A 12,804-nucleotide genomic window follows, 5' to 3' on the forward strand; every position below is an offset into this window, starting at 1 on the left:
AACAACAACCATAAACAGTAAACAACAACCATAAACAGTAAACAACAACACCGCCAGATGATGAACCAACTATAACAGGACAACCGGATAGCAGTGCTCCTAGGGTCCCAAAATTCCCAGGTTTTCTCGAAATCCTGGTGGGAAGATTCCCAGAATCAGGAGGGAATAAGCAGTAAAATCGGCAAAGTTAGCAGAATTTTCCAACCCTACTGACAACAGTGTTCCTCAACTCTGGACTGTCCTTGGGTAACACCAAGACTGCACAATTGTGTTCCAGCCCAGCACAAGCACACCTCGTTCAAATAATGAAGGGTTAGATGATCAGGAATCAAATAGAATCAGGTGTTCCTGTGATGGGCTAGAGTTGAGGAACACAGCCTTGGGGACTCAACACAGGTTTGACCTGCGGGGGTCTGGGTCGGGAGGAAACATTGACTCAACATTGAATCAATGCCAACAGCCAGAGGGGCAGGAGAGACTGGGGGACATTACTAGGAGACACTGGCCTATATTATACGTGCCGTCTGGCACACAGTCAAGAGACTGAAACCTAAACCCCCACATTGACTCAGCATGACAAAAGAGGCAAGGCTGTATGTAGTGTGGAAAGAAAACGTCACAGAACCACACTGGCTTCCTGTGGGAATGAAACCACTAGCAGAGAATATTAGACAAATGTGCTTAATCTAGAACCAGATATACAGCTAGAAGCTCAGCCTCTGTCACCGATATAACTCTGTGTCATAGCGGGTAGGATGTCCTAAAATGTACACCGTGTTCTAGGTCTGTAGAGAAAACCTATGGTTGGAGTCAAGGCTTTGTGGAGAAAATAGCTTTCTTTTGTGGGAGTATTTTTTAAATAAATGTAGTGTCTTCATTTAATAGACAAGCATATTACAAAGTGATCAATATAGAAAATCATCAATAGCCAATGGGTTGGGAGGATGGATGCAGTTAAATATCTGATTGGAATATTATCCAGGAAACAGGATATTATCAATCCTTGATTGAGAGAATTCTTCTTGTGAGCATAGTGACCTCACGGTGATGCACTGCCTCTAAGCCAGCGGTTGGTCAAATAGCAGTCAATATGAAGCAGAGAACCAATCGTATTCAGTCCATTTGTGTCAGTCCACAAAATGCTAGTGTTAAGTAAATGCAAAAAAGTTGGCTGTATTTTTAACAGTAGGCATAAATATTAACCTGTGAAACATACAACATAAAGCCATAGAACATTTAATTAGATATAAAATAAAGAAAAAAATCATATAAAGATTGCCTAAAAGTGTTGAGGTAAACTCTGGGTCGTACCTTGAAGGCGTACTTGCGGATGATGTGGTCTTCAGGCTCCACGGCTGAGATGACATAGCTGGGCAGAGGAATACTACCCAGGACTGACTCCTCCCTGCTGTCTGTTAGCAGAGAGAGGGAGAGAAAGAGGTGGGCGATAGAGAGAGATGAAGGGCAGAGAAATGTCACTTACGGCCCACTAATAACATTTCCCTCCTCCACCACTATAGTCCCCCCCCCCACATGGCAGAAAACCCAGTCAATCACCCCTGTCCCTTTCATAGCACTCCTCCATACCACCAAACCACTAAATATCTCTCTGCCCATCCAGTTGGCATGGCCGGTTCATACCACAAAATATCTCTCTGCCCATCCAGTTGGCATGGCCGGTTCATACCACTAAATATCTCTCTGCCCATCCAGTTGGCATGGCCGGTTCATACCACTAAATATCTCTCTGCCCATCCAGTTGGCATGGCCGGTTCATACCACTAAATATCTCTCTGCCTATCCAGTTGGCATGGCCGGTTCATACCACTAAATATCTCTCTGCCCATCCAGTTGGCATGGCCGGTTCATACCACTAAATATCTCTCTGCCCATCCAGTTGGCATGGCCGGTTCATACCACTAAATATCTCTCTGCCCATCCAGTTGGCATGGCCGGTTCATACCACTAAATATCTCTCTGACCATCCAGTTGGCATGGCCGGTTCATACCACTAAATATCTCTCTGCCCATCCAGTTGGCATGGCCGGTTCATACCACTAAATATCTCTCTGACCATCCAGTTGGCATGGCCCGTTCATACCACTAAATCTCTCTCTGACCATCCAGTTGGCATGGCCGGTTCATACCACCAAATATCTCTCTGCCCATCCAGTTGGCATGGCCGGTTCATACCACTAAATATCTCTCTGCCCATCCAGTTGGCATGGCCGGTTCATACCACTAAATATCTCTCTGCCCATCCAGTTGGCATGGCCGGTTCATACCACTAAATATCTCTCTGCCCATCCAGTTGGCATGGCCCGTTCATACCACTAAATATCTCTCTGCCCATCCAGTTGGCATGGCCCGTTCATACCACTAAATATCTCTCTGCCCATCCAGTTGGCATGGCCCGTTCATACCACTAAATCTCTCTCTGCCCATCCAGTTGGCATGGCCCGTTCATACCACTAAATATCTCTCTGCCCATCCAGTTGGCATGGCCCGTTCATACCACTAAATATCTCCCTGCCCATCCAGTTGGCATGGCCCGTTCATACCACTAAATATCTCTCTGCCCATCCAGTTGGCATGGCCCGTTCATACCACTAAATATCTCTCTGCCCATCCAGTTGGCATGGCCCGTTCATACCACTAAATCTCTCTCTGACCATTCAGTTGGCATGGCCGGTTCATACCACTAAATCTCTCTCTGACCATCCAGTTGGCATGGCCCGTTCATACCACTAAATATCTCTCTGCCCATCCAGTTGGCATGGCCGGTTCATACCACTAAATATCTCTCTGCCCATCCAGTTGGCATGGCCGGTTCATACCACTAAATATCTCTGCCCATCCAGTTGGCATGGCCCGTTCATACCACTAAATATCTCTCTGCCCATCCAGTTGGCATGGCCCGTTCATACCACTAAATATCTCTCTGCCCATCCAGTTGGCATGGCCCGTTCATACCACTAAATCTCTCTCTGCCCATCCAGTTGGCATGGCCGGTTCATACCACTAAATATCTCTCTGCCCATCCAGTTGGCATGGCCGGTTCATACCACTAAATCTCTCTCTGCCCATCCAGTTGGCATGGCCGGTTCATACCACTAAATATCTCTCTGCCCTTCCAGTTGGCATGGCCGGTTCATACCACTAAATATCTCTCTGCCCATCCAGTTGGCATGGCTGGTTCATACCACTAAATCTCTGTGTGCGCGCGCGTTGCTGGATTAAAGAGTAATTGGTTAAAAATACATTCAAGGAGCTATGGAGGAGACATTCCCCATATGGGGCCTCCGGCCAGCTCTTTTATCTGCCCGTTACACAAATACACTGCAGAGGCTTTGCAGACCAGACCTGTCTGGGACAATGAGGATAGATTACATCCTAGCACGACACCAGGGGAGTGACACAACATCCTCACGTTTAACCCACCACGTGTGTGAGTGAGTGAGTGAGTGAGTGAGTGAGTGAGTGAGTGAGTGAGTGAGTGAGTGAGTGAGTGAGTGAGTGAGTGAGTGAGTGAGTGAGTGAGTGAGTGTGAGTGAGTGAGAGTGAGTGAGAGTGAGTGAGTGAGGGAGAGACAGAGAGAGAGAGACAGAGAGAGAGAGAGAATGGCAGAAGTATGGAGAGCAAGATTAATGAAGAAGGAGAGAGACTGTAAAGAACAGAAATAAACAGATGGAGCTGATGGTGACTGAAAGAGATGAGATGGGAGTGAGAGTGAGATGGGAGTGGGATGAAGATGGAGGGAGAGAGAGGGAGAGTCAAAGTGAGAGAAAGATTGAGACAGACCCCACTGAGCCCCAGGACAGCAACACAATTAGACCCAACCAAATCATGAGAACAGAAACTAGAGCACGCACACAATCATCTCACCTTTGTAGTAGAACAGGCAGTAGTCAGCCAACACAAACCACTTCCTCTTCCAAAGCCTCATCCCAGAGCTGTCCTGAAAAAAGAAAGAGAAAGAGAGTTTATTGGCCTGCTACGTCTGCCATTGCTGTTTTTTTTGTACACTTTTTCAAACTCTCACAGCCAGGGGAATGAGGGAAGCAGATGGAAGAGAAAACCCACTTCAAAACAGCTCTGGTCAAAAGTAGTGCACCACATAGGGAATAGGGCGCTATTTGGGAGGAAGACGGAGTGAGAACAGTCTACAAATAGACTTGTACAATGCGATCCATACACCCAGCTAAGGCTGCACGATATGGGCAAAAAAAAATCTAATTGCAATTTTATCACCAAATATTGCGATATTAATCAAAACACTTGGGTGACTGGAATCATAGAAATAGAATGATTTATATTAAGAAGCGAAGTTGAAAGTAGTTCTTGTTTGTAGCAATCTGTTGACTGCATTTTACCTAACAGAACAGCATGCAAACGTACAACCTTAGTGGCAAACAGAGAAGGAGGAGGAACTGTACTGCTTGAGTGACAGGGGGCAGAGCTTGGTGTGTGTGGGAAGAAGCCATAAGAGGAGAGAGGGAGAATCTCTTGCGATGAAATTTCAATGTGCATTCAATTAATTGTGCAGCCCTACACCCAGATATCAGTTTATCCAATCTCTGTTGTCTTACAAACACCCATCAACTAATGAGCTCTATCTTATATTTCCCACTATCAGCCAATCAGTGTTGTCCTACAAACCAATATCAACCAAAGAGCTCTATCCTGTGAGTCTATGTTTCTCAACAAATGTTTTGCACCACTTTGTGTCAACCAATGAGCTTTGTTACCTGTCTATCACCTTCACTGGCTTGATTACCTTGTATACATGTCCCACTATCAGCCAATCAGAATTGTCCTTCAGACACCTATCAACCAATGAGCTCTATTCTGCTTGTGTCAAGCAATCCAACGCATGCCCATGTGATGTGTCCATGACCCCTGTTGCCATGGCAGCCTATGATAGACAGCAACAAGTAAGTGGGTGTGTGTGTGTATGTACGTGTGTACAGGGGTATATGTGTACATGTGTGTGTTTCTCACCTGTTTGTAGAGCCATCCTCTCACCACCACTGGGACGTTGGGGTTCCTCTTGATGGACTGCTCTCGCTTCCCAAAATGTAGCACCCTCCCACTGGACCTGGAGCCCTACAGGACACACACATCCATAGTGGTTGGTTATCTCACCCTCCCACTGGACCTGGAGCCCTACAGGACACACACATCCATAGTGGTTGGTTATCTCACCCTCCCACTGGACCTGGAGCCCTACAGGACACACACATCCATAGTGGTTGGTTATCTGGACCTGGAGCCCTACAGGACACACACATCCATAGTGGTTGGTTATCTCACCCTCCCACTGGACCTGGAGCCCTACAGGACACACACATCCATAGTGGTTGGTTATCTGGACCAGGAGCACATCCAAGTGATTTTAATTTAGGAAATCTGTTCCCAAGTATTCCCACGCATAATAGAGACATGATAGTATACAAATGTAAGCAAGTTTTGAAATTATGTTTTAGTCAAATATTAGATATGTTTGGGCTTCTTGCGGTCAATTTGAAGTCTACAATTTATTTGCAATTATGTTCCCGCCCCCCGACCATCCGCTAAAGAAAAAAAATAGTCCAGTGGCTAAATCTAGTTGATGATCCCTGGTCTACAGCAATAATGAACATAGTTACAGCTGAACATGTTAGATCTAGCTGTCAATTTGACAGCTTTTGATGGCTGACTGGAGGCTCTCTCGGTATGTGTGTGTGTGTGTGTGCGTGTGTGATTCTGTCCACAGGTGAGGATCGATCTAACAGCCATTAGTGAGACACAGTTGCGAGGTAAGGGCCATGAACCAATCACACGCACGCACAGACACACACCGCATCGCCTGGACACGGTAGACACTACCAACCAACAGACCCAACGTATTCATGGAGACAATACCTGCACGCAGGCCTGTACACACTCACATTCTCCTACACACAAGCTCACACACGCACCAGCCGTAAGTTATACATACAACAACACAGACAGACAGCAAGTCACATAATTAAAGTTCTTACAATTAAGTCCGATACTGTCCAAAGTATTAATATGATGCTCTATTATCTCTCTGGGTCCACATGTATCATCTCTCTGGGTCCACCTGTATCATCTCTCTGGGTCCAACTGTATCATCTCTCTGGGTCCAACTGTATCATCTCTCTGGGACCACCTGTATCATCTCTCTGGGTCCACCTGTATCATTTCTCTGGGTCCACCTGTATCATCTCTCTGGGTCCACCTGTATCATATCTCTGGGTCCACCTGTATCATCTCTCTGGGTCCACATGTATCATCTCTCTGGGTCCAACTGTATCATCTCTCTGGGTCCAACTGTATCATCTCTCTGGGCCCAACTGTATCATCTCTCTGGGTCCAACTGTATCATCTCTCTGGGTCCAACTGTATCATCTCTCTGGTTCACCTGTATCATCTCTCTGGGTCCACCTGTATCATCTCTCTGGGTCCACCTGTATCATCTCTCTGGGTCCACATGTATCATCTCTCTGGGTCCAACTGTATCATCTCTCTGGGTCCAACTGTATCATCTCTCTGGGTCCACCTGTATCATCTCTCTGGGTCCACCTGTATCATCTCTCTGGGTCCACCTGTATCATCTCTCTGGGTCCACCTGTATCATCTCTCTGGGTCCACCTGTATCATCTCTCTGGGTCCACCTGTATCATCTCTCTGGGTCCAACTGTATCATCTCTCTGGGTCAACCTGTATCATCTCTCTGGGTCAACCTGTATCATCTCTCTGGGTCCACATGTATCATCTCTCTGGGTCCAACTGTATCATCTCTCTGGGTCCACCTGTATCATCTCTCTGGGTCCACCTGTATCATCTCTCTGGGTCCACCTGTATCATCTCTCTGGGTCCACCTGTATCATCTCTCTGGGTCAACCTGTATCATCTCTCTGGGTCCACCTGTATCATTTCTCTGGGTCCACCTGTATCATCTCTCTGGGTCCACCTGTATCATCTCTCTGGGTCCAACTGTATTATCTCTCTGGGTCCAACTGTATCATCTCTCTGGGTCCAACTGTATCATCTCTCTGGGTCCAACTGTATCATCTCTCTGGGTCCAACTGTATCATCTCTCTGGGTCCAACTGTATCATCTCTCTGGGTCCACATGTATCATCTCTCTGGGTCCACATGTATCATCTCTCTGGGTCCAACTGTATCATCTCTCTGGGTCCAACTGTATCATCTCTCTGGGTCCAACTGTATCATCTCTCTGGGTCCACCTGTATCATCTCTCTGGGTCCACCTGTATCATCTCTCTGGGTCCACCTGTATCATCTCTCTGGGTCCACCTGTATCATCTCTCTGGGTCCACCTGTATCATCTCTCTGGGTCCACCTGTATCATCTCTCTGGGTCCACCTGTATCATCTCTCTGGGTCCACCTGTATCATCTCTCTGGGTCCACCTGTATCATCTCTCTGGGTCCACCTGTATCATCTCTCTGGGTCCACCTGTATCATCTCTCTGGGTCTACCTGTATCATCTCTCTGGGTCCACCTGTATCATCTCTCTGGGTCAACCTGTATCATCTCTCTGGGTCAACCTGTATCATCTCTAGGGGTCCACCTGTTTATGGGGTGGACATGATTTACCTCTGTGGAGCCTACTGCCCAGTGCTGTAATGAAAGGCAACTAAAGGACTCTCAGACCATGAGAAACAAGATTCTCTGGTCTGATGAAACCGAGATTGAACTCTTTGGCCTGAATGCCAAGCATCACGTCTGGAGAAAACCTGGCACTATCCCTATGATGAAGCATGGTGGTGGCAGCATCATGCTGTGGGGATGTTTTCAGTGGCCGGGACTGGGAGACTAGTCAGGATCGAGGGAAAGATGAACGGAGCAAAGTACAGAGAGATCCTTGATGAAAACCTGCTCCAGAGCGCTCAGGACCTCAGACTGGGGTCAAGGTTCACCGTCCAACAGGACAACGACCCTAAGCACACAGCCAAGACAACGCAGGAGTGGCTTCGGGATAAGTCTCTGAATGTCCGTCCGGCCAAACCCTCCCCTAACCCGGACGACGCTGGGCCAATTGTGCGCCGCCTCATGTGTCTCCTGGTCACGGCTTGGGATCAAACCCGGGTCTGTAGTGACACCTCAAGCACTGCGATGCAGTGCCTTAGACCGCTGCGCCACTTGGGAGGCCGTAAGCAATTAAATGTAACGAGTAATATGTAATGTATGGCTATGAGGTCCCTGATGATTTTCTTGGCCTTCCTGTGACACCGGGTGCTGTAGATGTCCTGGAGGACAGGCAGTGTGCCCCCGGTGATGCTTTGGGAAGACCGCACCAACCTCTGGAGAGCCCTGCGGTTGCAGATGGTGCAGTTGCCTATACAGCGCTGTTGCGCCTTCTTCACCACACTGTGGATGGACCATTTCAGATTGTCAGTGATGTGTACGCTGAGGAACTTGAAGCTTTTCACCGTCACTGCAGCCCCGTCGATGCGGATGGGGGCGTGCTCCCTCGGTCTCCTGAAGTCCACGTTGAGGGAGAGGTTATTTTCCTGGCATCACTCCAACAGAGCCCTCAACTCGTCGTTGTTGGTAATCAGGCCTACCACTGTTGTGTCGTCTGCAAACTTGATGATTGTGTTGGGAGGCCTGCGTGGGCACGCAGTCATGGGTGAACAGGGAGTACAGGAGGGGGCTGAGTACGTACCCTTGTTGGGTCCCGTGTTGAGGATCAGCATAGTGGAGGTGTTGTTGCCTACCTTAAAGTAACTAATCCCAACACTGCCTCCCACACACACACACACACCATCACTCCCATCATCTCTGTTCCAAACCGGAGTGGGGCGTTACAGCAAAGGGGTTTGGTTTAACTGGCGGGGTGTGGCGGCTGCGTGTGCTTTAGCGCCGTTGTCGGTAGCTCAGGGACGCTGGCACTACAGCTCTACAGCTGGTGGGAAGGAAAACAGTGGCTAATTATAAAATGTAAATAACCGTGGCTGACCAAGCATGTTAGGTAGACACTACATGGCAGAAGCGCTGTCACAACAGACTCCCTTGTCTACGTGGTTTGTTGTAGTATATTTTCAGGACGAGTAAAATATGGATTGCTATTAGTGTCAAACATTTTATTTGAATTTGTTGGCACTAACATCACTCCATACAACAGGGTCTCTGATGTAAGATTCTGCTTTTGTCAGTGAAAGGCTATACAGTACACAAGATACATGCTCTACAGTACCCAGGCTACATGCTATACAGTACACAAGCTACATGCTATACAGTACACAAGCTACATGCTATACAGTACCCAAGCTACATGCTATACAGTACACAAAATACATGCTCTACAGTACCCAGGCTACATGCTATACACTACACAAGCTACATGCTATACAGTACACAAGCTACATGCTATACAGTACACAAGCTACGTGCTATACAGTACACAAGCTACGGGCTATACATTACACAAGCTACATGATATACAGTACACAAGCTACATGCTATACAGTACACAAGATACATGCTATACAGTACACAAGATACATGCTCTACAGTACCCAGGCTACATGCTATACAGTACACAAGCTACGTGCTATACACTACACAAGCTACATGATATACAGTACCCAGGCTACATGCTATACAGTACACAAGATACATGCTCTACAGTACCCAGGCTACATGCTATACAGTACACAAGCTACATGCTATACAGTACACAAGCTACATGCTATACAGTACACAAAATAAATGCTCTACAGTACCCAGGCTACATGCTATACAGTACACAAGCTACATGCTATACAGTACACAAGCTACATGCTATACAGTACACAAGCTACATGCTATACAGTACACAAGCTACATGCTATACAGTACACAAGCTACGTGCTATACAGTACACAAGCTACGGGCTATACACTACACAAGCTACATGATATACAGTACACAAGCTACATGCTATACAGTACACAAGATACATGCTCTACAGTACCCAGGCTACATGCTATACAGTACACAAGCTACGTGCTATACACTACACAAGCTACATGATATACAGTACCCAGGCTACATGCTATACAGTACACAAGATACATGCTCTACAGTACCCAGGCTACATGCTATACAGTACACAAGCTACATGCTATACAGTACACAAGCTACATGCTATACAGTACACAAGCTACATGCTATACAGTACACAAGCTACATGCTATACAGTACCCAAACTACGTGCTATACACTACACAAGCTACATGATATACAGTACACAAGCTACATGCTATACAGTACACAAGCTACATGCTATACAGTACACAAGCTACGTGCTATACAGTACCCAGGCTACATGCTATACAGTACACAAGCTACGTGCTATACAGTATACATGCTCTTGATTCTACCTTCCTGTTTCAGTATGTATTTGTCTGCTATTTACTGTGTGGTGACAATACTTTGAAGAGTTTGACAGGAATAGCATGACTCATGCCTCAGTAAACTGACACAGATGTTTAGTGCTGATGTTTGTCAGTAAAGCAAAGGATACTGTTTGATCCCTTATGGGCGCAGGCAGGGAGGGAGGGAATGGGTAGGATCACCTGCGCTGCGTCCCCAAATGGCACCCTATTCCCTACACAATGGGCTCTGGTCAAAAGTAGTGCCCTACATAGGGAATAGGGTGCCATTTAGGACACAACCCTGAGTTTACAGTGGTGAAAGGGTGTGGTGTCCCATGGTTACTGATCAGTTACAGTGAGATGGATTCCCTGTCGTCCGACGGTGTGTCACCTTCAATCACTGTCGGGCCACCTGTTGATGGGGCGGATGTGATTTACCTCTTTGGAGCTGTGCATGTCTGTGTGTGTCTGTGTGTGTGTGTGTGTGTGTGTGTGTGTGTGTGTGTGTGTGTGTGTGTGTGTGTGTGTGTGTGTGCATGTGCATGTGCATGTGAGTGAGTGAGAAAGAAGCACTGTGTGTGAGTGTGTGTGCTCTCCTGTTCTCTGCTAAAGAGAGGGATATATGGAGAGAAGGAAACAGAGTGAGGAATGGAAGAGAGCTCATATCATGCTGATGATACTGCCGTTTCAATAGCACCTGGCTTTAAACAATAGCCTGTTCACTATCACCTGGCTTTGAGCAGTAGCCTGTTCACCATCACCTGGCTTTAAACTGTAGCCTGTTCACTATCACCTGGCTTTAAACAATAGCCTGTTCACTAGCACCTGGCTTTGAGCAGTAGCCTGTTCACTATCACCTGGCTTTAAACAATAGCCTGTTCACTATCACCTGGCTTTAAACAATAGCCTGTTCACTATCACCTGGCTTTAAACAGTAGCCTGTTCACTATCACCTGGCTTTAAACAATAGCCTGTTCACTATCACCTGGCTTTAAACAGTAGCCTGTTCACTATCACCTGGCTTTAAACAGTAGCCTGTTCACTATCACCTGGCTTTGAGCAGTAGCCTGTTCACTATCACCTGGCTTTAAACTGTAGCCTGTTCACTATCACCTGGCTTTAAACAGTAGCCTGTTCACTATCACCTGGCTTTGAGCAGTAGCCTGTTCACTATCACCTGGCTTTGAGCAGTAGCCTGTTCACTATCACCTGGCTTTGAGCAGTAGCCTGTTCACTATCACCTGGCTTTGAGCAGTAGCCTGTTCACTATCACCTGGCTTTGAGCAGTAGCCTGTTCACTATCACCTGGCTTTGAGCAGTAGCCTGTTCACTATCACCTGGCTTTGAGCAGTAGCCTGTTCACCATCACCTGGCTTTGAGCAGTAGCCTGTTCACCATCACCTGGCTTTGAGCAGTAGCCTGTTCACTATCACCTGGCTTTGAGCAGTAGCCTGTTCACTATCACCTGCCTTTGAGCAGTAGCCTGTTCACTATCACATGGCTTTGAGCAGTAGCCTGTTCACCATCACCTGGCTTTGAGCAGTAGCCTGCTCACTATCACCTGGCTTTGAGCAGTAGCCTGTTCACTATCACCTGGCTTTGAGCAGTAGCCTGTTCACTATCACCTGGCTTTGAGCAGTAGCCTGTTCACTATCACCTGGCTTTGAGCAGTAGCCTGTTCACTATCACCTGGCTTTGAGCAGTAGCCTTAAAGGGATATGGAGAAGTCAGAGCAGCCACTTAGAGTAGGGGGGAGGGGGTGTTCTGTCATTGTCACAGTAGAGCCTGGAGAGAAGACCCTGAGCTTGTTATGTTGAGATACAGACGCAAGCACACACACACACACACCATGCACTTGACACACACACACCTTGCCTGTCACACTCAGCCCCACATGCACCATTCCATTAGACATGTGCAGTCCAAGTGTAACTATGTTAGATCCACACATCTGACTTTCCCCCTCCAGAGTCTGCAGCTTTAATTAAATAAGCCCCGTACAGGTAGACAGAAGCCCCCCCCTGCTCTCCACTCCCACCCCCTGTTCTCACCACTGTCTGGTAGCTTTTAATGGGGGCTTGGTGGGTGTGAGAGATCAGCCCCCCCCTAGTCATTCATCATCCCCTAATGTCAGTCAGTGAAAATTACTTTTCCCTCTCTTTTGACCAGAGCTGCTCAAAAGTAGTGCCACACATGCGGGAATCATCCGTTCACCTACTCTGCACCTCACAAAGACAAGGCGGTTGAAACCAAAAATCTCAAATTTGGACTCATCAGACCAAAAGCACAGATTTCTACCGGTCTAATGTTTGTTTGTTTGTGTTTCTTGGCCCAAGCAAGTCTCTTCTTCTTATTGGTGTCCTTTGGTAGTGGTTTCTTTGCAGCAATTCGACCATGAAGGCCTGATTCACGC

At 47.2% G+C, this 12,804-nt stretch overlaps 1 protein-coding gene across 2 annotated transcripts in view; it reads right to left on the reverse strand.

The window, feature by feature from the left end:
* LOC120052352 (pleckstrin homology domain-containing family A member 7-like) overlaps positions 1 to 12,804 on the reverse strand; it is a 174,964-nt gene that overhangs the window by 45,683 nt on the left and 116,477 nt on the right. For both annotated transcript variants that reach the window (XM_038999208.1, XM_038999207.1), the window contains exons 6-8: positions 5,002 to 5,106; positions 3,886 to 3,958; positions 1,312 to 1,412 (exon numbers count right to left, since the gene is read on the reverse strand). In XM_038999208.1, the coding sequence (XP_038855136.1) occupies positions 1,312 to 1,412; positions 3,886 to 3,958; positions 5,002 to 5,106 (279 nt within the window). The remainder of the gene's footprint in view (positions 1 to 1,311; positions 1,413 to 3,885; positions 3,959 to 5,001; positions 5,107 to 12,804) is intronic.

Source organism: Salvelinus namaycush, chromosome 8, assembly GCF_016432855.1.
Source record: "Salvelinus namaycush isolate Seneca chromosome 8, SaNama_1.0, whole genome shotgun sequence".
Classification (NCBI taxonomy): domain Eukaryota; kingdom Metazoa; phylum Chordata; class Actinopteri; order Salmoniformes; family Salmonidae; genus Salvelinus; species Salvelinus namaycush.